This window comes from Barbatula barbatula (assembly GCF_947034865.1).
Source record: "Barbatula barbatula genome assembly, chromosome: 20".
NCBI classification, from domain to species: Eukaryota; Metazoa; Chordata; class Actinopteri; order Cypriniformes; family Nemacheilidae; genus Barbatula; species Barbatula barbatula.
Window position 1 is genome coordinate 15,463,996 of NC_136783.1, and position 26,086 is coordinate 15,490,081.

At 38.7% G+C, this 26,086-nt stretch overlaps 1 protein-coding gene across 1 annotated transcript in view; it reads left to right on the forward strand.

Moving 5' to 3' along the window:
* ephb2b (eph receptor B2b) overlaps window positions 1-23,231 on the forward strand; it is a 131,610-nt gene extending 108,379 nt beyond the window's left edge. Inside the window, exons 8-16 of the mRNA XM_079483379.1 lie at window positions 2,010-2,118; window positions 2,329-2,393; window positions 4,378-4,500; window positions 4,600-4,847; window positions 9,201-9,416; window positions 9,498-9,647; window positions 13,650-13,843; window positions 16,159-16,314; window positions 18,590-23,231. Coding sequence (XP_079339505.1) covers window positions 2,010-2,118; window positions 2,329-2,393; window positions 4,378-4,500; window positions 4,600-4,847; window positions 9,201-9,416; window positions 9,498-9,647; window positions 13,650-13,843; window positions 16,159-16,314; window positions 18,590-18,698 — 1,370 coding nt within the window. The 3' untranslated portion in view covers window positions 18,699-23,231. The remainder of the gene's footprint in view (window positions 1-2,009; window positions 2,119-2,328; window positions 2,394-4,377; window positions 4,501-4,599; window positions 4,848-9,200; window positions 9,417-9,497; window positions 9,648-13,649; window positions 13,844-16,158; window positions 16,315-18,589) is intronic.
* The last annotated feature ends 2,855 nt before the right edge of the window (window positions 23,232-26,086 follow it).

The following is a 26,086-nucleotide window of genomic DNA, read 5'->3' on the forward strand; positions in this document are numbered from 1 at the left end:
CTACAGTTCGATACTGGCTATATTATTTCACACAGCCTCTGTCTAGGTAACCATGTGCATATTAACAGACGGAATATGTTCACGTTTATATATTCAAACAGTCGATAACAGTGACAGGTTGTTGAAAACGCTGTTTGGTAATCATTTCATTCAGGAGTCACCTGTCGAATGTGCTGCCCGAGACGATTCCTGTGCGGGGTTACAGACTTGCGTACATTAGAAACACTGTTTTGTGTGCGCATGTGTGTATGTCCGAGCCAGAGAGGCACACGGCAGAATGAATATAGCGAAAACATTGTTATGTGAAATTTTCTTCCCCTTGCTTGTGCATGGGCCCATGGCCCTGTGCCCATAATACCCATTGGATAATCCGGCCCTGAGCACTGCATTAAAATATTGTTTTCTTTTTCGTTCATGGTCAGTGTCTGTCTTGTTTATCTTTGCGTTGCATTAAAATAAATAAATAAATAAGGTATTTATTTCAACTAAGGTAACTAAGAAATCACAGCACGTTTTAAAACAAACCAAAAAGGCATCTGTGCGAATTTATTTACAGGCTGCTTGAAGGCAACGACCTAATTTGAACTTCTTAGAAGGAAAATTCACGGTATGGAAAAAGGTACCAGTCTTAAGCTAAGGCCAAATTCATTAACTTTAGTTGCAATGACATGTACATTTTCATGTTTCAAGTTGTTAAAATTAGCATGACTTCATATATTTTTAATGAATAAGTCTTTCAAAGAACAACGGCTCCGAACAAGTTATTATAATAAATTAATCATTTAATATTACCTTGGAATTTTTATACTTTATGTAAGTAATGTTAGCAAATTCTGTGGCTCACCAGTTTTGAAACATTTTAATTTGGTGATGAATGCCGAGCATAACATCCGGTGTCTAAACTCGCTTGCGATCTGAGTGAACAAAGATTTAGGAACACATACAAAGTATTTTAATATTTTCTGTATATTATAAAATTGTTAAAGATGAAGTGAAGAAGCGTTAAATAAGAAGTGACAAGGGTCTTCTGTAGCGGTAACCAAAGCCTGTGGTGACGCAGTTTTTATTCTCATGAAAAATACGGATATTCGAATAGCGTTTTGAATTTTCTAGATATTTTTCTAATTGAATCGCGGATCGAATATTCGTGCACATCCCTATACTGGACAGGACTAATGATAGCCGCCCATCATTTCGCCCAGCTTGATTTGCCTCATCCGAGGGCTTCTGCCTGACTCGGGCCTGCTTGCTCTTTAAGCAGCTTATTATGATCACAGAGTAATTCAGAGTAAGTCTGATCTATCCTCCCGAGCTCTCGCTTGCCATGATGGGAGAAGGCAACTCTGCCAGGTGATCCAAACATGAATATGTCATACCAGCATCTTATGGGATTTCAAACCTGAAAGTTACAGTGCTGTCAAATTCACACGAGACTTGAAGTTCTGTTTTTTGTTTACTTGCTACTTCAGTCTAAGGGACCTCAAAGTGTGTTTAAATTGACAATTTTGTAAAATGCTGTCGGGGACTATGTTGGCAGCATATTTATCCTCTGTAGGGTTGCAGCAAAAAGCCCAGGGGTTATGTCTGCGTTTTGAAAGCATAGTCTTTAATTATAAAAGACAAGGAGAGAGACGAAATGGTAGGTAGAATGAAATTAAAAGAAGGGGAAAAATCCCCAGGCCTTCTCCACATCCCAGTGCATCTGTCTCGCACAGACCCACACCACCCAACACATTTTCTCCATCTTCTGTCCATATGCTGCTCGAGCTGAGCTGAATGGCCCCATCTGCCCTCGAGGTATCACGCACAAGGCTTCCTGTCCCCGATTCCCCGCTGTGAAAACGAAAAAGTGGGGGTCTCTCACCTGTGTAGATGTAGACCATGGGGCTCCACACACATCTGCCTCCTCAGAGTTTGAACTTGCTTCAGGCTACATCAGTTTTACAGACGTCTGCTGAGCTTTGTCGGGAAGTGCTAACTCTTGGATATATATGTGTGTGTGTATACAGAGGAGTACAACACTAGTATTCAAGAGAAACTGCCTCTCATCATCGGCTCGGCGGCGGCTGGTTTGGTCTTCCTCATTGCAGTGGTGGTCATCATCATTGTCTGCAACCGGTGAGTTCTGCTCAAATCATCGCACGTTTATAAACACATTAGCGTAGCTATTCCTGTAATTGTATCATTAGCATGGTAAGTCCGCTTTGCTTCATTAGTGGAATTTTACAGCAGGGCTTGTAAAATATTTAGTTGGTACTAAGTGCTGTTTTCATGGCTTTTGCACCTTTGTCAAAGCACCGCTTGAGCTGTTTGTCTTTTTTCCAACAGACGCGGGTTCGAGAGAGCGGATTCAGAATACACAGACAAGTTGCAACACTACACCAGCGGCCACAGTGAGTATTAATGTAGCGTTGATAGACACACACCATGTATGAATTGTATACCGTTGACCTTAAACAGCCATAAAAATACACGTTTTAATCTGTTTTTAATGTGTGACTTCATAGCTTTACGATGAAGTGGGTTCAGCCTGCACCTATGAAGTATTGCTCACATTTAACTCTCACGTGTGCAGTATGCATCAAACATTTAAAAAAATCTACTGCGGGAGATCTGTGAACACACGGTCTGAGGCTAGGAGTACACACACTCATGCCTTCCCCGTCTCTCCTTACACACACCTCCATTTATATCTTTCTCCTCTTCTCACACACACCTTTGTTGGACATTCCCCTCTCCTCCACGCTACAACATTCATCTGTGAAATATTAATCCCACAGCTTCCTTTAAAATCCCATCAGAGAGTGCGTTAGCTACTTCCCCTTGAAGCTGGTTCTTTGTTCTTTTTCTGGGTATATGCTGTTTGTTTATTTTCCCATGAAAGCAAATTTAGCTAAAAAGCTCTGATCCAGGTATTTCAAAGTTAGTAAGATCCATTTAAAGATTTGTCAAAAAAAGAGCAAAGTTTTAGTAAATTCCATTTTAGCAACATAGTGCTGTTCCATTTATAGAAATAAATCTTTAAGATTCTCTGGAGGCAATCATTTTAAGCTGAGCTCTCTCTCTCTCTCTCTCTCTTTCTCTCTGTAAGAGCTTATAGTTCATCTGTCTCTTACTCTCTCTCCTGAATATAAATGGTTTTGCACTTTTCCTCAAGTTATATTTTTCATTGCCCTTCTTTATCAATTGTAACAGTTTTCACGCAATGTAATCTGCAGTACAGGAGTGTTGTATAGGCTCTGTTTATTCAAGTAATTTGTGGGAGAGTGTGTGGCCAGTAAAACTTAGAAAATCAAGGTCAAAATTCATCCATTCGCGGCCAAGAGCTGAAAATGTCCTAATTGCCACGTCCTTATGATTTTCTATTGTGTTTGTGCTTCCTGTGTCTTGTTTTGTCTCTTTTTTTGCTTTATAGTTTCCTTTTTCTTAAATATTGAAATTGTGTAATCATTCCTTCCAAATCTGTTTGGCATTTCTTTATCCGTGTATCCGTGTGTATTTTTATCCAAATGTATCTTGTCTATTCTTTGTCTTATACATAAAAACATTATAATAATTGTCTATTCTTGGCCTAATGTATAAAAATATTGTAATAATTTCTTATTCAAAGTCATCCACTTTAAAGACATTTTTAAAAAATATATATATTTGTTTATATATATATACACTATATAACACACACATACTATATAACACAGAAAAGGGTTACACAGCTCAAAAGAACATTTTCAACCAAGGCACATATAGTATATTTTGACATGCACAAATTCTATGTTGTACGTCATTCACTTATCTGACTCTCTTTATCTTCTCATTGTCCTCTGAGAGAACACATTCATCAATTCCAAAAACGTCTGCACAGTCACATCTCCTCTGATGATAAATCGTCTAGCTTCATGAAAACACCATGTCCATTATAATGCCTTCATATAGATTTGGAGCCAAGAGGCCGACTAATCGGATTTAATGCAGAAATGACTTCAGTCCTCACATACTTAGAGTTCACCCTAAGCCAATTTACCTGCTATCAAAAGCCATTTGATTGGCAGGAATGGAAAGGGCCGATATGGTCCCCCTCAGGGACTATGATACCCTGGAGATGATACATACATTAAAACGCCTTATCTTATTCCCGCGAACACTGCTTCACTCCACTGACTTCAGATTCACTCTACTGACTGCATGAGCTGTTCCAATGTCACGCTCAGAATCCAAAGCTACTGGAAAGGAAGACGTTCCCAGAATTCACACAACCACATTACATAGCATTTATTTTCAATCTACATTTACAGTGACTCTTCTGATGTACATTTAACTTATAAAATATTGTTTCTCAATTACAGTTTGTTGTATATAATATAATATCATTTTTTATAGTGTCACCAGGAATGAAAATCTACATCGATCCATTTACCTACGAGGACCCCAATGAAGCTGTGAGAGAGTTTGCTAAAGAGATTGACATCTCCTGTGTAAAGATCGAGCAAGTCATCGGAGCAGGTAATTTACTATCAAACCTTCTGACCTCAAACAGCGATTATTTTTTATAAAATGTAACTTGTCTACTCTTGGCCTTAAATGATACATTGCTCTCCTCAGGGGAGTTTGGAGAGGTGTGCAGCGGAAACCTAAAGCTCCCGGGAAAAAGGGAAATGTTTGTGGCCATCAAAACACTTAAGTCAGGTTACACAGAGAAGCAGAGGCGGGACTTCCTGAGCGAGGCGAGCATCATGGGGCAGTTTGATCATCCTAATGTCATCCATCTGGAGGGAGTGGTGACCAAGAGCAGCCCTGTCATGATCATCACAGAGTTTATGGAGAACGGCTCATTGGACTCTTTTCTCAGGGTGAGCACATGAAGATATCCTTGATGTGATAAACCCTTTCTCATAAACGGAGATATCATGAAGACAAGATGCAGTGGGATGATTTCAATAGATTGAATTAAATTAGTGGTGTCCAATACACAAATGAATCATCAGTTTCTACTGTAAGACAACATGTTTTGGGAGTAAAACTGTCTCGATGAAAACCTCTGCCCTCTGTATATTTTTCTGTAATTTATTCTGCAGCATCTTCTGTGTTTACATAACATGTCCAGAGTTTCACGCGCTGTGTGTCAGTAATAATGGTCCGTGATGACATCTTAGTCTTGTCACCCACCGTAGTGCTTCGAAAGGGAGGGGTGGAGTGAGCCGTTAGTTGCAATGCACAACCATACCTCTAGATGCCGCCAAATTTCACACACTGCACCTTTAAACACACACATCAGTTGTGTAAATTGTCCTTTAAATTCTGATTGATTTGCAGTGCAAATCTTTCATCAGCAGGTGCGCATGCACATCAGCATGCCGAACATCACACAAATGTTCCCTCGTGATTCCTCATGCTGTCCATCGGGGTCTCTATAATACCCACCCGCCCCTGCAGCAAACATCTACTCTCAGTATTGATTCTAGCTGTAATTTTGTTATATTAAGCTCAATAATCTTCCATTTATCACTACGGGTCACCACACCCACGCTTGCTTTAAGACGGTCTCTTTGAGAAAAAAGTGGTTATTCATGCCCTCATTTCAAATTGGTCACGCTTTCTCAGCCTCCCTCTCTGCATTACATGCATCTGATGAATGCCACGTCTCATGAAAACACGGACTGTGCGAGCCTCTGATTTAGAATACAGATGATCTGAAAACTGTCCTTAGTTTTTTTAATCCTGTACATAATCTGCATTTGAAAATGCCACGGATCTGAATTCCTAGTGTGAGGAGTCTGTGGTTTCTCGTAACAGCTTCCTCACAGACATGTCCGAATGATTACTTGAGACACGGAATCGGACAAATCCCCATTTAGAGAACTGGCAGGGGGGGATGAGACAGATGAGTGGCATGCGTCAGTTTGATTTCAGTGCGGAGCTGATGTGAGCAAAATAGACATCGGGAAACCTTCATCGCCGTTAATTGGCCTCACTGCGTGTTCGTAGTTGCTCACAAAGTGTCTTTGATTTATGTAAATATCCAATCTTTAGGGAAGGAATGATTTATTTTGTCAAATCTGTATAAAGATTGTTCTGTTAAACACAAAATTAGATATTTGGAAGAATTAAGGAAAACAAACAGATTTGGGGCACCTTCGACTACCATTACATTTTTCCTATTATGGTAGTCAAGGTTCTTCCAGAATTGAAAATTTGTCTTCCAAATATCTTTCTCTGTGTTCATCAGAACAAAGTAATGTATACAGGTATGAAATAACATGAGTGTGAGTAAATGATGGGTGAACTATCTCTTTAACAAGACTTTGCCTCGTCATGAGAGAGAACTTATTTTATTCTTGAGTGCTTTTCGAGGTGTCAGGCACAAGAAGCGTTATTATGTGAAACGGGAAACCTCTGAGATTATGGTGTTTAAATGAAGGCGAGTAAACAGGAACCAAACGACTCGCCATTTGTTAGACATTCAAACCAAATTCATTTCTTCCCACCACAATCAGATCCAGCTCTCGCTGGAGTCTATAATTGTGATGTTTTTTTTAGCTGTTTGGCGATGCAGTTGGTTTGTTCGTGTTTATACTTGCTCCCTGCGACGGAGAGCACATGCAATGCCATGTCATTTCTAAATTTTGCATGAATAAGTGAGTGAGGTCCGGTAATAAAAGTAAAAATGGCTTATTTTGTTTTGCAGTACCTTCTGAACTCTGTAACGTTAAAATTGTAATTCAAGGCAATGCTTTTATAAAACCTCAAAAGGATGGAAATACAGAATTTACTAAATTGTTGCTTAGCATGGGATGATATTCTTAAATATTTGTTTTCTTCATTTATTTAATGAAAACGTGAAATTGCATTGCCTGATTCAAATGGCATCCTCTCTAAGCAATTCTTATTGAAAATGATAATAATAATAATAAAAGTTTCAATCACTACCTCGATTCCCAGGGAATTCATGGAACTGAAATGCACTCTAGGTCCCTTTACATAAAAAAAGCCTGCGAAATGCATAAATATATAATAACCGTTAGAATGAAGCGGAGCAGATTCATTCTGTTATAAAAGACCAGCTAATGTCATTTGCTCTCATAATGTCAAGCCGGGGTGAGAGAGCTTTGATATGTGTCAGTTCTTTGTTTAGCCAGACAAAGGTGTTATTTCTACATGTCTCTGACTTCCCTGCACAGACTGTCATACGTTTCTGACAAAACGCTGAAAACAACACGCCTATGTTGTGGCACCTTACTTTGACACCCGAAGACAATATTCCGTGTTAGTGCACGAATACTGATGGAGCTCTTGTAATACAGAACTGGGGGAGAGAGAGATAGAGAGAGATAGAGAGAGAGAGAGAGAGAGAGACCTAACGCCATCTCGTCTTTTTTCCTTTTACTGATGCAGCTTTCAACATTGTTTTGTGAAGGATTAAGCAGCGAAGAGTGCAAGAGAGAGAGGAATTCAAAAAGACATGCGAAATCAAACTTTCAGACGTATCCGAGAAAAGTCAAAGTGAAAAGCCGAGCGCAGCGGAACCGACGTGTCTGAAGAAATGGCATGAATAGAATAATTCATGTGTAATCGGAAGAGAAAGAATGTTTGCTTCACTCAGACTGCAGATCCAAATAACTTCAGGCGAAGAATCCCTTCAATTAAACTATAGGCAAACACTGTGAGCAGATTAGAGTGCCGGGCTGTATTTGTAAAGGATTTTAGCTTTATGAATAATGGATGGAGCTTAATTGCAGTGGAGGGTGAGGAGAAGTTCGATGAAGGTGGCTTAATGTGCATGACTCACACTTCTGAGTTAGGAGCCGAAAGTAGTGACACTGCTAACTTACATTACAGTAATGTGACAGTAGCTCAGCTGTAATATTAATTCCCTTTTGTCATCATTTTTATACATTCAATATGATGCACGGTTCACGAATACCATTGTATCACAATATTTTGAACTGAAATTCAGATTTATGTCCAGAACAATCAAAACAAAATTTTCAATCCCTCATTTTGTTTTTATTTATCTAATTAATTGACCAGTTTTCAATCCCATATAATACATATAATATAATTTTAAAAAATCTTTATTTATTAATTTAACATATTTATTTCCAAAACGTTGACAATTTTCAATTTTAATATCATATAATAGAACACGGGATTGAAATTGTTAATGTTTTGGAAAAAATTAATTAAATTAAATCAATTATAGAAAAAATATAGTTGTATTTTATATATATGGGATTGAAAATTTGTAATGTTTTGGAAATATCAAATTAAATAAATCATAATATCATTATATAGTTAATTTTATTATGTATTATGTGTTTCACAACATTTTATACGTTTGAAAAAAATCTATGAACGTCAAGGTGTTCCCGATCACACAAGTAACAGTTTGTGTAAAGAGAATGAAGATATCTCTTGGTCTGCCACCGAGTGCCGTTCGTTTCTACCCACTTGACGCGTGTGTGTCTGTCCACACTCCGCCTGCTGCGCTCCCGTCCTCTGATCAGAAGCTGAAGGCTGCGTGCCTCATGGCTGTCTGTGGAGGGTCTGCAGATGGAAGCAGCTGCAGACACAGCTGGGGCAGAAACTGATGGACCTCCTCGTGCGCAGAGGGCTTTCTGACCCCCCTGGTCAACAGCTGCAAGATTTACTACGGCCTTGCATTGATCATTAAATGTCTGATCTAGCATAAACTTTACCAATCCTCACCAGAATGTTTGCATAGTCATCCCAGTCCAGACTCGAGTGCATTGTTTTAGTCTTTAAACCAGGAACTTTAAATCAAGCTACACTTTATCTGACTTAACCAAGATTTCCACAGCTTGACTCTTGCCTTGTTGGTGTTGTATAGGATTTACAGATTCCCTGGAAAGAACAAAGGTTTAATGTCTGTACTGTGAATGTGCAAAAGTACATATTGTGAGTTGTCTGAAGGATAGGGATAGTTCACAAAAAAGAACTCCCATTCAAAACATTCCCATTCAACCTGTATGACTTTCTTCTGCAGAACACAAAAGAAGATATTTTGAGGAATGAGACATTTCTCATAATATCTTATTTTGTGCTCTATGTAAGTCTCAAACATATTTTGGGTGAATAAATGATGACAGAATGTTTATTTTAGGATAAACTATTCCTTGAAGAAAGTATAATCTTGTATGACTAGATCCATCCTGACCCATCTCTGTGCTGTATTTGTTTTTCAGCAAAACGATGGTCAATTCACTGTCATTCAGCTGGTGGGCATGTTACGTGGAATCGCCTCTGGGATGAAATATCTGGCGGACATGAATTACGTGCATCGTGACCTGGCTGCCCGTAACATTTTAGTTAACAGCAACCTTGTGTGCAAAGTGTCCGATTTCGGACTCTCGCGCTTCTTAGAGGACGACACATCTGACCCCACGTACACCAGCGCTCTGGTAAGAAATGTTTCTTTATGCTGATTTATTGCATTTATGCAGACTTTTAGTTTACCTTCCCTTTGATTTTGGTTAATACAGGGTGGGAAGATTCCTATTCGATGGACAGCCCCAGAGGCCATCCAATACAGAAAGTTCACTTCTGCTAGCGACGTGTGGAGCTACGGAATTGTCATGTGGGAAGTGATGTCATATGGAGAGCGGCCGTATTGGGACATGACCAATCAAGACGTATGTATCTCATCACACACATTAGCCATTCATTTGTTAGATTTACAATTTGCATTTATGCTTTTATCCAAAGCGACTTCCAGTGCATTCAAATTTGACAGCGTTTCCCTGAATTGAAACACTAATTCTCTACCAACTGAGCTACAGGAACAACTTGATTTATAATGTGTAGTTAAATGTTTGAATTCATTTGACTTTTTTACATTCTTTCTACATCTGACATTTTCAAATCTCTCATCTTCCCAACTACTTTATTAAGAAAAACCTCAGCTTTCTTTTAACAAACATGTCCAAGAAGCAATAGAAGCATCATCGAATAGCATCATGTTGGTTGGTTAGAACTTGATAGATGAGCCTGCGGCAATGTCGAATCAGATTCTAAGGTAAACAGCAGCGAGAGCACGTCGTAAATCTGCCCGTGCGCTGTTTTGTTGTATGCGAGTCCAAACCTCAGACCTCAAACGCTGTGCGAACGCAATCAGTCTCTGCAGCTACAGCCGCTCCGATCATCACATCCCGCCGCGCTCAGAATGCAGAAGATATATGAGGGCTTGTGTCAGGAGTTTGCATTCTTGTTTAAATTGGGTTTGGCTGTATTGGTTTAACAGACTGTGTGTTCATGTTGGCTAGGTCACGTGAGTTTGATGTCTTGAAGCTTTTGTCCTTGTTTTGTGTCAGAGGGTAGCCCTGCTATAAAAAAATGTAATGGTTAGGATAGGAATTGTATTGTTTTTAACGGAAACTATTATGGTGTCTACTGGTATGTGATGGATTGAAAAAAACCCTGCTGAAAAAACAGCCCTGCTGGAAAAATACATAAAAACCCAATAGAAACCATCACAGAAATACTAAGGGTTTACATTAGAATACCCTTACAACCCAATAGCTTTTTCCATTAAAACCATTGCAAAATACCCTCTTGTAGTGTGTTTTGTGCATTATTCCAGTAGGATTTAACATCCCACCAATAGAATCCATCACATACGACACCGTTACAGTTTTCATTAAGACCATGTAATGAAAGTAAATGAGTTGTTCAAGCTTTTCGTTCTGTATCATTTCTGCTTCACAAAAGCAAGACATTTTCATTGGAAATGAAACGAGAGTGAGTAAACGTTGACAGCATAGTATTCCTGTAACTGGCCGGCAGTAAAATTCACCTGTGCCTCGCTCACGGTCTCTGTTGAACAAAAAGACGTTTTGGCATGCAAGACACGTTAAACTGTCCCTGCCCTTGACAAGAGCTCCCATTTCCAGCATCCCTCTGGGTGGCTGAGAAAGGCAAATTATGGGTCCAGATAATGAAAATAGTTTCAAATTGAAACTGTGAACGCTAATGCGCTAAGAGGGAGCGCAGATCTCTGCAGTTATCTTATTAGCAGCTCCAGATAGCGTGGCCTTCCTCCCATCGGGCTGGCCGTTTGAGGCGGCTGAATGAGATTAATCAGGCCTTGAATGGAGCTCCGTAATGGCTGCGATAATGAGCTGGGGAATGGCGGGTCTCAATCGGGTCCTGATCATCCTTTCCGCTTCATGGTCGAGCATCTTGTTTTCCGCCACCAAGGCAGCGTTTATGATTTGTTTTGCGCTTGACTAACAGCCTGCTGTTGAAAATAGAGTCATTCAAAACCTGTATGTTACTTATTTTTCTGTGGATCACAAAAGAAGATATTCTGAGAAATGTCTCGTACAGTCAACGAGGACCAGTTGTTTGGTTGCCAGCGTTCTTCAAAATATCTTCTTTGTTATGTTTCGAATGACATGAGGGGGATTTAATGATACAATAATTTTCATGTTTGGGTGAACTAACCCTTTAACTCCCATGATAAGCTTTTCTCATTGCGGTTAAGGCCGATTAGTCAGCCAGACGTTCAGCAACCCACCCACTAGTCGCTTTTGCAAATATGTAGTTTCACACATTCCTGCTCATTGCTGCAACCATATACAGTAGTGTAGTCACCATTTGCTCACTTCAAACGCTCGATTCGGTAAAAACGGTATCTGTTTCACACGTTTACTGAAACTGCGGTTTAATTTGATGGAAGAAAAAGCATATCTAAATGCAGAGTGACGTTCTTGATTTCCTGTTACAACTCGCAGAACATTTTCCAAATGTACAATTTAGCTAGTGTGTATATCACAGACCATGTGTTAATCATATTTAATCTGACAGATGTTGCGTTGATTGGCAATGAGTAGAAGGGGTGGAAGACCGAGTCAGTAAACTTCACTACATGCACAGCGCTGCCAAGACTTTTGAAATGTGAGAGAAACTCAAAGACCCATGTGCTTTTTAATGATCAGAGAGGAAATGCACGTACTGCCAAATTGCTCTTATCACCAACCACTTTTATGAACACGGGCAAGATCTATTAGTTGATTTTAGGAGGCCTTTAAATAGCAGCTGAAGTGACTTGTTCTTATTTATAGTCTGTGAGTGTGCTGTGTAAAACGCTGCTTGTGTGTCTGGTTGTTTAAGCGTGAAGGTTGAGTGTGATCATGTGTGTGTTCGCGGCCAATGACAAATGGCTTCTTCGTGTTCCCCTAAGACCCAGATAATGATCACGGTGCATTTATGAAGACTGCAGATCAATCCACTGTCTCCCGCCGTGTTACCAGCCCCCGCCCACACCGCCTCTGTTCTACCACCGGCACCTGCCTCCTGCCTTTAGACCGATCCTATCAAAACATCAGTGCTTTATGGCTGTGTAATAAATTTAGACACTAAATCTAATACATTATGTTGTTTACACATTTGAGCAACAGGATTTCTGCAGCTCACCTGGTGGAGCATTGCATTAGCAACACAAGGTCACATGATGATAAAATATATAACTTACATGCCCTGGATAATAAGTGTCTGCCAAATGTATTAATGCAAATTATGTAGTAATGAATTACACAGTGTAACAAATTTGGTTACACCAGACCTTTTTATAGTACTTTTACAATTCTGTGGTGCTAATTATTGTGGTAATATTTATTTTCATGTAGCATCGATGTTTTTGTGTATATTTAGCTCAAGTACATTATTATTTTAAATCATTAATTACTATATATAACTATATATTTTCTGCGGTATATTGCAGATAAACACACATTTTTACACATTTTAAAAAAGATTTTCAATTGTCGCTGTCAAAAAATCTGTAGACATTTCTGTAGCACAGGGAAGGTTGGGTGAAGCGATGATGGGTGACTACGTCTGGAACTTGGTTCGTGACGACAGTATTAGTCATAAAAGATAGAAATTTTTCAAATGTACACTTAAGTTTTGGTCGACTCATTTTAGTAAATTTTACTAAACATTTAAACTGTTTTTTTTGAGCTCAGTGTTAAGCCAGTAGCTTGAAACCTCTGCGTATAAGTAAAAATTCTTGTGATTTTCGTATGCAAGATGTTAAACTTGAAATGGTAAAAATGAAAACGAAACAACTTTAAAAGAAATGTCTCTTTGTGTTATTTAAATTTAAACATTAACAAACTTTTGTCGGCATTAACTTTATGATCATTAACTCCAAGCCTGAGAAATAATCACTGATTTGAAAAACAAAAGATCAACTCAACAACAAGGTCTGATGTCCTGGGGCTAGCGTGAAGACTCTATATTTTTCCAGTACGTTTTTGTGATGCTTTGCCAATTCCGCTCACGTTAGGATGTTACCGGGATAATGTTGTGTTGCTGGCGTAGATCATTTTCCAGCAGATGTGTTTACGAACTGTACGGCTATCATTATAACTTTAACATTTCCAACTATTATTGTAATTTCACAACATTTTCCATTTATGCAGCCAATTCGTCGTTTTCTGATCCAGTGGCAAAAGCCCAAAAATAATATGGAATAAAAAATGCCATAAACTAAATTGACATTTAATGCACTGAGATTGGGACACATGTACTGTCTACGGTTAAATGGATAGCTTTCTTTTTGGGGGCTGTATGGTTAACCCAACTGAACTTTGAAGAGTCAGACCCTCACAGATCTGTGTCTCCCCCTGCAGGTCATCAACGCGATCGAGCAAGACTACAGGCTGCCCCCTCCCATGGACTGCCCCAGCGCCCTCCACCAGCTCATGCTGGACTGCTGGCAGAAGGACCGCAACAACCGGCCCAAGTATAGCCAGATTGTCAACAACCTGGACAAGATGATCCGTAACCCCAACAGCCTGAAGGCTATGACTCCTCTGTCATCAGGGTGGGTTAGAAAACATGCCACAGTTGGATTGGAAGAAGTATTTCAGAATATTGAATAGTTCCTAAACCAAGTGATCTGTCTACCTAAAAAGCATTTGAAGGCATGTGCTTTTCCACAATGGGACAGCAACGTTATGTTGCTTTCTAAATCCCAGGTGAAAAAAGTGCACTAAAATACACTAAAATGTATAAAAAGTGCTATATTTTCACACACTAGTTTTGTCCTTAATATACAAAACATTCAATTTTAGTAAACTTGGGAAGATCTAAGTGTACTCAACTGTGCTATTTTGAGACACCATGAATAAAAGTAGTGTATTTTAGTGCACTTGTTTACATAGAGTAGGATTCCTTGTTTTGGACAAAATCTAGTGCAGCATTTCATTTCATTTTCACATCAAATTGGGGGTGTCAGAGTGTACCCTAACCCTAACCGTGGAAATAAAAACAGTGAGAAAAGATATTCTGTATTAACACATATGATAATATTGTAAATAATTCAGCACCCATTTAACATTTTGTATTTAAAGCCCCACTCAGACTTTTAGTGCAATTCGTTCGGCCAAAAAAACTGAATACAGAAAATAAACTAGATGAAATCAGCAATATTCATTTGTTAATACACATTTCTGTAGACATTGCAATTATATTGTAATTGTGAATTACCTTCTATGATAATTGCCTAGTAAAAATCTGATATTGTGACAGCAGTAGATCAAATATGGTGAAAAAAATTTAGATTATAAATAAAATATTAAATTAATCATTGAGGGGTGGATTCCCGCACTGGGGTTATCTTAAATCACGACTAGACCTTAGTTATATAAGAACATTGCAGTTTTACAAACAAGGCATGCAAAAAACATCACTTGTGTGCATTTCCAGCCAAAACAATGGCACTGGTGTATTTTAGGATGTCAATGCAAGTTGTGTTCAGTTTAGACAGCCTTAACATTTACTGTAGTCTAGGTCTAGTCATAAACGCTGTACGAAAAAGCACCCCATAGTGTTTTGTATTTTCTAGTATAAGACAGTCCCTTATATCATTTTATGTAAGTTGGCACCCATAAGGCAGCTGCCTGTGTAGGTGCTAGACAGCATTACAGCTTACTTGGTTTTGAAATATAACTTTACCCATCTGATACAATTTTATTCATGCAGCTAGTATGAAATAGTTATTCTGATAAATCAGGTTATGTCAAAAGTCATGAAGACGTTTTACCAAGTTTGTGAAGACACATTGCCTTTTGGGATAGAAGTATTTACTCAGAAGTGTAACTTAACACTTTGGTATGCCATCGAGAGATCATAATGACGTTCAGTGGAACCGCTGCACATACATAATACTTTATTGTTTTAAGAGGAAAGATCCATCCATGTTACATGATATACAGTACGTGCGGCTACCAAAACAACTTCCTTGCTTTGAAGTATTTTTGACACTTTTTCCTGCTAGTTAGGGCTTGGATTTGTCTCTACATACAGTCTGTGTCTGCTTTACTGTATTTTTCATATATTAGGGACATTTTTTGCATCCGACCTTTTGCCAGACTCAGTGTAAGACACTCTCATGTCCTTCAATGGAATATAACCATAATAGAAATGTCTTTAAACAGTCTCCTTCAAAACTTCCCGTAATGTTTTCAATCTGCAGTCAGATGCTTCGGGTTTACTTCTGATACCTGTGGTGGAATCTATCGACGCCAAAGAGCTTGTGTGTTATTTCTTTTGGCATTGAATTGCGATGTAAATAAAATCAGCTTGGTCTGACAGATCAAATCATTTTTGAAAGCTTGAGGCAGTCATATATTTCAAACAATTGTAGAGCCGGTAGACGAAAAAACAGTGGGAAACACTCTAGTCTTTACAAAAAGTAAAATGGCCCAGTTTCTTGTGTCACGCGGATGGTGAGAGGCTTGAGTTTTTAGCGCTTCCCACAAGCTCTTTTTGCCCGAAGGCTTATACGCCACAGAAATGTTGCTAGAAAGTACAGTTGTCTGGGGACCTAATTGCATTTTTGGACAAATTAAGCAGGGCCGTGGATATTTTGCACTTAAATTCTTCCCTAACATCCTTTTTGTCCTCTCTTGAGATCAAATCTTATTGACCCAAGAAATAATATAGCCCATAATTCCCAAATGTGTCACAATAGCTAAAAATATGTTAGTTTTTTGATTGATGATCACATGCCAAATAAATGTGAACCACATGTAATTTAGGAATGTACCATGTATGAGGGGATTTCAGTGTGTATATTTTTACCGTGTACATTCACACAACTGTGTGACTCATCCCTCTTTCTCTCTTTCTCTGTAGTGTGCATTTGCCCTTGCTTGACCGCAGCCTGCCCGACTTCTCAAGCTTTAGTACTGTGGACGACTGGCTGGATGCTATTAAGATGGGCCAGTACAAAGACAACTTCGCCAATGGCAACTTTACCAGCTTCGACCTTGTTTCCCAGATGACTATGGAGTAAGTGTCTTAAAGTGCATATTGCATTCATTTTTACAAATAACGCATTCAATATGATAAACATTGTTTGCCATTTCCTTCTGCTTGGATTCCAAGACTAAAACAAAAACACATATTTGCATCTGATGTAGCTTTACCCAAACATGTAGAATGACTCATCTCATATATGGTGCCAGTGACAAATTGACAGGTACTGTTTGTTACAAATAATGAAAAGGTGACAAAATATTGTCACAGTAGTGTTCATTTGTCAGCTTTTATCATTTTAGTCTTAATTTTAGTCCCACGACAAATACACTTTTTAGTTTTTATCTTATTTAGTCATCCTTGTCCTGTTTTGGTTTAGTCCAGTTAAGTCGACTAAATGTCTATGCAGTTTCTTTTCGTTTTAGTCAAACTTCACATTTTCGTCATGCTGTAAAATGGCTAAAATTATGAAAAAAACTATTTTGCTAAAAATTATAATCACGGTGATTGTTGTCGTTTGAGAAATTTGTTTTTATATTTCATTATAAGTACCTCTTACCAATAAGCACAAATCAATAGAATGTCAAATCATGTGCATAGTTTATTCAACTTTATCTAGCGTCATTAAGAAGTATTTCCACAGAGGCTTGATAAGTGCATAGGCATATTAATTAACATCCAACCTCTCCCTTAAGTTCTCCCGCAAATTACTAGCGTCTTCCCGATGCCCGCTAAATATTGACAATTCCCCGGAAACATCACGACTGACCGCGAAGGAGAACCATCGGAATGTAGTCGCGAGTTGGGGCGTCTTTATTCAACAACAACAATAGCAAATGTAGTGGAGAGCAACGCTCTAGCAGACCGACTGGAGATCGCTAAACTATTGTTTATTGACTTGAGATCCTCAATGGCGCTTCCACAGTGAGAGCATTGGCGTGTGGTTACCAGATTGCAGAAATTAAGTTACCCGCTGGCAGAAAACGGATACTTTTTTAACCTTTCAACCCTGTTTGCGGGATCTGATCTCCTGTTATCTGGCGACCAAACATGAACGCTCGTACAGAACAGGATTGCACAAAAAACTGATATATTTATCTTAAATTTTTTTTGGCAAAGACTAAAAATGGTTAGTTTTTAGGTTTATATGTACATTTTGGTCTCATCATTTTCCGTCAACGAAATTGCCTACTTACATAGTCTCAGTTGTCGTTTAATGGCCTTACTTTTCGTCTCGTCTCGAATATTTTTCGTCATTATTTTCGTTAACGAAATAAACACTGTCACAAAAATAATGCAAAAGGCAGTCATGGTTGGGAAGCAATGTTTCAGGCCGACCACTTCTGTCCTTGACCATGTGTACATTTAAAAGAAACAAATTCTAATGTATCACAAAACCTAGAAAAACTTCCTCTACTAAAGAACAAAAAACTATATCAAAATCTTTAGTCATCCCAAGTCATCTAAACACAGATTGTAGAGATTGTATGTTTGTGTGAAGAACAGACAAGATGTATTACTCACTGATAATCTTGGATTACTGGTATATTTGGTAGATTACTGACAGAACCGAAGACTTTCCCTTCACTCTGCTCCACGTGTATATATTATATACTTACAACTGCAGAAAATATTGAGAGACCATTCCAAAGTTTTCATTTAATCAGAATTTCTAGATGTATTGTGGCCATTCCAGACCAGTGTCTATTGAATTTCAACAAAATCAAACCTCAAGACTGACAAAGTCATCCAACAGCAATGTGAAAGACTGACAGCATGACAATACAGATGAAAACTGATGTTAACCCGAAAAGATTCAGAGCATATTTTCTGTTATTTTTACCTGTTTATCAAGTTTACATTTTATGCAAATTAATGCAAACTTTTTTTAATTTAGAAAACAGCTATAATATGAATAAATAATATTATATTATATAATATTATAAGTTATATTTATTTATGGTTATAAATGTAAAATATTTGTAGTTCAGTTCTGCCTCTGTTGCTTGCTATATAAATCACAGTTTAAACCATCAACAATTTCCTCATCTCACCTAAGCTGTTACCTGGCCAAGCCTGACACGCATCCCTGAAAAACAAAGAAAGTGTTGTTGTTTTATAGACGCTTGGTTTGTGCAACAAACAGAAGATGAAATGGATTAAGGAATTTACCCGTTATTCAGTCCTGACATGCTGAGTTTACTTTGGCAACCTGTAATACAGCAGTACATTTATATGTATTACTACAGTGTTATGGTATCTGCTCCAGAGCGCTCATGTTTCGTCTTGTCTCTTTCTGCGTGTGCAGGGATATACTCAGGGTCGGAGTGACACTAGCAGGTCATCAGAAGAAGATCCTCAACAGCGTTCAGATGATGAGGGCCCAGATGAACCAGATCCAGTCTGTAGAAGTTTGACCTCCAGTGTTTCGGTTAGACCGGGAGAAGAGTACAAGAGGAGGTTTGGGGTCCTTGTGAAGGGAGGAGACGGCCACCACAAACCCAGAGCCTGATTTATCTTCCGGACCACCTGCCCCCTCCTCCAAAGACACTCTCGTTCTCCATTTGTGTCATCAGAAACCCTTGTTAACCCCCAGCTATCCTAACGGACCCGGGAAAGCTGCATTTGGAAGACGTGATCACAACTTCCGTTTAGCTTTAGCCTCCATCAGTCACAGGATGTCCGTTCAATCAGCCAGCAATAGGCTCCACCCCTTGTCCCTTCAAATCTCTTGTTTTTTTGCAATTTTCCTCTTTTTTGTTTGTTTGTCGTTTTATTCCGTCTTCTTTTTTTTAAGAGTTTTTGTAAAGAATTTTTAAAGCTATCAGAACACAAGGAATCTATATAAAATATATATAGATCGGTGTAAAATTGTGGACTGAAAACTAGGTGAATCGAAAGGCTACCCTTTAAAAGGGCAATAAAGAAATGGGAGATAAAAACTTTGCCCCTTCTGAGATTTTCTTTATAATATATTGCGGTGAGTAGGAATAATGACTGTCTGCTCAACGGCAACCTGCGGGATCGTAATCCCTCTCCTCCCGATGACAGCCGAAGGAAAAGACTGGGAACACCATGAAATGGAACTTCCTTTTGGCAGCAGTAACTGCCTTGAAGAAAATACAAGACTTCAGTCGTTTTTGCAGTTGAAATGACTTCAACCTGTACGAACACAAGTCTACTCAAACAGGTTTTCTCGTTCACAGTGTTGAATTCGTGATGAAGATTTCTCATTGCTTGTGGGGGAAATGAAATATTCTACAGATGTCACCACAGCCTGCCAAATAGACCATCATTCCTTTGTACCTCGTTCTGTACATATCAGATCCGCTTGACATTGTGAGGTCATCATCCTGATGTAGTCAAACATTTTAGTTTCAGCATTAGATGGATTTGACGTTTGATGAATTTGCTTTCGGATGCGTAGTCTCCCATAGTCTTCCTCCTTTTTACAATTTGGTCATGGGCTGAGATGGTTTAGTTTGAAAAACTGCATCTGAGAATACCCCCTTCACAGCGATATGTTTTTCATGAAAAGCATCTAGAAGGACCCTGCGTGCATTGGTGTGGTCTTCCCCTCGTCTAGCCATGTGTGAGTGTGAGACCTGCGTGGTACAAAACTCTGATTTCACAAAAAGCTTGGATTTGATACACTTTGCAGATCACTGTGCTGATCTATATATTTTTGCCACCAAAATGTGTTGAGAAAGATGTTTTATAATGAGCTAGTAGGGGTTTTACTATCTGATAAAGTATGCAGTTATAGGACATTTCCAAAATACGTGATGTCTATTGTTGAGCATAGTTTTATATGAGGATACTGTCAAATGTTTCTGAAACGGTACATTCTCTAGTGTGTGTCAACCAAGACACAATATAAAAGAAACGGTAGGTAGAAGTATGTCATCTAGTCGGCTTATGGTATTGAACTGAAATTTTAGAGGCCATTTAAAGAACAAATCCCACAGTAACGGCGAAATATTGTAAACTAGTAGTTCCTGTGTAGATGTGTATAGGATTTATTTTGTTATTTACAAAAAAACACAATCCCTGCAAATATACTTCCACAATACTCTCTTTTCTCCTTGGTGTACAACAAATGAAACTATGTATATAACAATCAAGCAGAACCACCCCCCCAGAGAGAAGCTGTGTCAGAATTTAGTGTACAGAATCATTTTTATGTCATATTGAGAGTCGCTATTGTTAATGTTCCATTTGGGCTTTTGTTTTGTACAAGAATGGACTGCAATACAGTCATCCTGACAAGAGGCTTCATGACTGGAGCGTGTGTGAGTTGTGCGTGTGTTTGCACATGCAAGTACATCCATGTACCAGCATTGAGGACACTGGGGTTAACAGTATACCTGCTCAGCTGATGAGGGGCTCACTTTATTCCATAACCTCAGGGTTGACATGCGTCTTTATAGTGCTTTAAAAGCATGTGTTCAGCGCGGTACTGTGAGATCACATCAGCACAGGTCAAATCTACAGACGGATCCACCTCATTCAATCTCAACAGTTCTTATCAAGCGGTCTATGTTTGACCGATCTCTGTTCTTCCCATTACACAATGCTTCCGATAGAAGACTCAGTTCAGTTTTTCCCAGCTGTGCCGTGTTAGGGCATGAAGTACCAGCCTTAGTGAATATTTAGTAGGAAAATCGTCCTGTTAAGATACACAACCTGAACTTCCTCACTTTCTGTCATTTTCCCTTAGCCTGACTGTTACCAAAATGTCCTGTGAGTATCGGCTCTCTGTAATCTTTATAACTTTTATGATAAGAGCAAGAAGCTACAATGACAAGGAATATGATTGATGGTCACTGCTGGACCCGACACTGTTTTTTAACTAGATGCGATGTGAAAGGTTTCCAAAATCACAGCTATTAATATACAGAGGTATACGTGAAGGTAGAATTTGGATCACTGACATTTTTCTTTTGCCTGTGAATTTACAATGTTGAAAAACAATATTAGTCTAGCGCTAAACGACACCACAAAAACTATTGATTTAACCCTCCCATTGCAAGAATTGATGACAACCCGACACTCTTAAAAAAAGACAAAAGGTTCTTCACAGCGATAACATAAAAAAAAACATTGACTTTGCAAGAACCATTTCTTTCTTATTTTTAGAATCTTTCTTTACTACAAAGAAGGTTCTTCGGATGTTTAAGATTCTTCATGAAGTAATTTGGCCATAAATGATTCTTCTATGGCATCACGAAGCACATGTTCGTGTAGTTATTTTTTGTGTTATTGCTCTTGGTGAATGTAAAGCATGTTGTGAACCTGTTAAAAGTTTCATCTCATTTAAACTGAAGCTCAACTAAAAAACACCTTTAACATTCAAAACACACAATTATGTAAACTGCGGAAAATGGGTTGCTTCATATCTGGTTAAGACACGTTGTATGTGGGAGTGAAAGACAGATGGAGACAGAAGGATGCTCTCACATCATAAAACTTCAATGATGGTGCCAGCGGTCTAGCAGTTACTTTAACCTGTCTGTCCAGCACACGTTTTCAATATTCAAAGGCTTTTCAGTATCAGCACTGCCCTCTTACGAATCTCTCGTCTTCCTGGGAATAACAATTCACACTCACATGTCAACCCCAGTCACTCACATAGTCTATAAATCGACCGCTCGCCTGTGCATAGTGTGCATGGTTAACTATGTTTGGATACGACTGGTCTTAAAGCTGGGAAAGGTTCAACTTCATGACGTCGGTTTAGTGATGTTTACAGGTGCTGCAAGTCACTGCGTGTTTGAAATCCGCAGGATTAACAAACCTCCGAAAGAAATCCTGAACGGATGGGATCCCGTAAATTACATCTGGGCTCAGTTTATGTTATTTCATAAATATACTTTGGCGCTGTTTGAACAAAAGGTTTTTTTTTCTTGCAGTTTGGCAGTGATGATCACATGGGTTTCTGGCACTTGGTAGGCCTACAGAGCGATCATGAAGGAACATTAGCAGTCAACGAGCCTTGCTGTCTGTTGTGATTTGTTGGGAGATATGTATTCGTTGAAGGATTATGACACGCTCAGCAGCAATACACGTTTGATACATTGCGTTTGCTTTCACGAACCTTTATTTACAAAGAAATATGTCATGGCCACGGTCTCGCGTTTTCCCACTGTCTTCAACCGCAGCTGCCGAAGTTTATTTCTCGGTAGGGGACTAATTACTTCATATGTCTCCCTCACTCATTCTGCTGTTTAACAGAACACCGTAGACCACATACAAATGAGACGTGGCGTCGAGGGTGTGAAAGAACCCAATGCGGAGTGATTTAGCACTTACTGTTTTTGTATTTCACCTTAAACGCGTACACCACAACCGATTCAGTATTTCTTTTATAAAACTGAATCATTTCTTCAGATGGGTTCAATTGGTTGGCGAGCAAAAACGTCGGCACAGGACCGCGCACCAAAGCTCTCTGTTGAAAGCTGGGTACAGCGAGCTGTGTTCAACACATGCTCACAGCTACTGGTAAATACCAATGAAAATCCGTTATTATGATGACTGTGAACGTAAATACAAGCTGGCTCTAGCTCATTATCATTGGTCCACATTTCTGCCTACTGCATCCTCCACATACGATGAGAAGTTGGGTTCAGATAGAAAATGGCTCCCCTGAGCAGCGCTGTTTCTGCCTGTTGGGCTGCAGCACCCCCTGGTGTTAGGAAGGTAGTAGTGCGGGAATGCTGTGATTCTTCCACACGTTTCTTAGCCACAGTTTTTGGGTTGCCGTCATCACACTAGCCCAAATAGAGCACTGCCCACCTGGACCACTGTGACAGAGATAGGGGTCCTGTTTCGCTGTATAAAATGTATATTTGACTGTAACCCTGTGAACGATGTAACAATTTCATTATTTGTAATATTGTTATTGGTTTATTTTCTAAAAATGGAAAAAGCCCAAGTTGACTCTCCTCATTAAAAAAATGAAACGAGATCTGTTTTCCAACTGTGTGCATTCTGTCCGTTTAAGTTATTTATGTTGTACACCATAAACAGAACTGCTTAGAGGGATAGTTCCACCAAAAATAGAAATTCTGTTATTTATTTTCTGTTAAATTTGTTATTCACCCTTAAGTTGTTCCAAACCTGTAAACAGTTGTTTATTCTGTTGAATAATATTTTGTATTTGGAAGAATGTTAGCAACTGGCCGTGTAAGACATCATTGACTACCATTGCACGATTAAAGTTTACTTTCATAATTCTTCAAAATATTTTGTGTTCAACAGGACAGAACAAACAAACAATCCTTTAAAGGAATACTTCACCTTTCTCAAAATATTGTCTTTAGTGTTCTGCAAAAGAAAAAACGTCATACAGGTTTGGAAAAGACATGATGACAGAATTGGCCTTTTACACGACATGCTAAACTCAGTCAAATCACCCTAACAGCAATAAAATAAAACAACTATACATATATAGTTCACATTCTAGGCATTTTTACGCCTCAGATCATTCCTCATGATACGAGCCTTTATTCTACAGTCTTTGTACTCGTGTTCCTGTGGGCTGTTTGGGTCTGAACAAAGTGCACTAGTCTGTATGGCCCCTCCTGCTGTTCTTTCCGACTGGATCCCGGTGTCTCCGCGCGGCTCACTCTGCATCGGAGACCTCGTTAACGGGCCGACGTGTGAAAGCCTCGCGACCTCTCGCTGACCTCGCCGAGACTGGCATGCGAAAAGACGCAGCTCCTGCGAGGAGAAGTGGGAGTTCAGGAGTTCAGTGTGGAACCCGCTGACAATCCAACAGTTCTTCTCCTTTAATCCCAGCCATCCTTGCTACCCCCTTTACGCCCTGTTAACCACCGCCACCACGGGCTCAACGGGAAAAGCACCAGCGCCAGACCCTCATCAGAACGGGGCCGAAGCCCAGTGATCATCTTTCACCGCCAGTGCACATGAGAGTGATCAGAGTAGAAGTGAATTCCCCCAAAAATATCTAGATTAATGGAAACGCCCTTCGCTTTCATTCATGCTATTGTTGTTGATGGTGCCTGCTAACCACACGTCATTTCGTTTAAATCACATTTTTTATAGTTCATGCTGTGGTCATGCTAAGCAAACTACAAATCCATGTAAATATTGTCCATGTGTGGTTCTGTGTGATGGATTTGAATGGCTGCTCCCTGCTAGCTAATCTTCATTGATCTACGCTAGCATGCATTCATCGTTCCACGTGTGTTTCCACAGATATTTAAAAGAGTATTAGGTCAATCAAAGTGCTATCAGTGATGCTTTGAGCTTTCCTGGCTGTGTGGTGTGCGGCTAACGCAAACTGTGAGGCAAATTTAGTGGCCAGGTCATACTGTGAATATCAATCTGTCATTAGTGGAAGCCATAGAAAATACAATTTGTATTTTAGGCGAATCATCTCATGCCAAGAAGACTTGTTGCCACATGCCAACAATTCTTGTGTTCTGTCGATGGTCAAGTTCATCACAATTTCTTTACGATGTGACCAATTTAGATACTTGAGATTATAAAGAAAGATTATTCATGAGAAATAGGCTAGACAATATTGCATGAGTTGTATGACAGACAGTATGCAATTGCATACTTTTTAAATGCCATAAAATTCAACATTCTGAGGTGAGAAATTACATTTTAATATGTATACTGTATACAATTTACATAGATATTAAACAAACACTATACTATAGTTTATATAATAAAGTAATAGTCTATTAAAAATTCTAATCTGAGCTACTGATAGCTACATACAGTATATACTGTATTTTTAATAGTTTAAAAATGTAACCTATAATAATGTAAACATAAACACAGCTGGGAGAGGAATGGCATTGGTCAGGTGTGGAAAAAACTTCTCATGCGGGCAAATTGGTGAATCAGCATGCAAGCGTGCAAACAGCTGGTTACATTAAAACTTAAGCCATATAGAGTCATAAATACTCCAAATGTGTGCACGGAATGTGTGACTGGATTGTTCTGTTGACATCAGAAAAACATAAATATATTGGATAAAATAAATAAGATGTTCATGAGGTATTAATGAATTAATGAGGTATAAATTTGCATTGTTAGTATTCCAAATTTTACTGATTTGATCACATAGTAGATCAATAATAATCAAAATATTACTTAAGTTCTAAATTGTTTTGTATCATATCTACAAATAAAAAAAGGCGCCACTTAAATAGACTTATATTGCCAATTTAGAAAAGTAATTATTTCATGAAAAAAACAATAAATAACATTAAAGGCAAGAAATGTCATTTAAATGTGTTTTACATCAAGAAATAAAGCACACCGGTCGATACTATTATTATAACCAGGAAAATTATTAATAAGAAGTGAATCAAAACATCTAATTCCAAAAACAATTACATATATTTTGCAAAATATTTTTTATAAATATAAATTTTATGTTCATAATTTTTAGATCAAACTGTAGATGCATGCCCACAAGCAGAAAAATGCTTTTTGCCCTGCATAAGTTTCAGCAAATCTACTCTGCCATTCTCTGCTTGGTTCAAACACAGTACAAAACGCTGTTGCCTATTATAATTATGCAGTGTAATTTGTCTTTATGTAATGCACTATAGAACAGGCAGTATAGGTGTGATGTATCATGCAAGTACATAAATTATTTATGTTTACCAAAGAGTCGTCCAGTTAAAATGATGAACTGGGCGGAGGAAGGTATTTCCATAATTGTTTGAAGAAAAACAATCACTTCCGTCCAAACACCAGATTCCAGCTCTATTTCATCCACAGTATGAACAACAGCTTTCAACAGAAGCAGCAAATGGTTAGC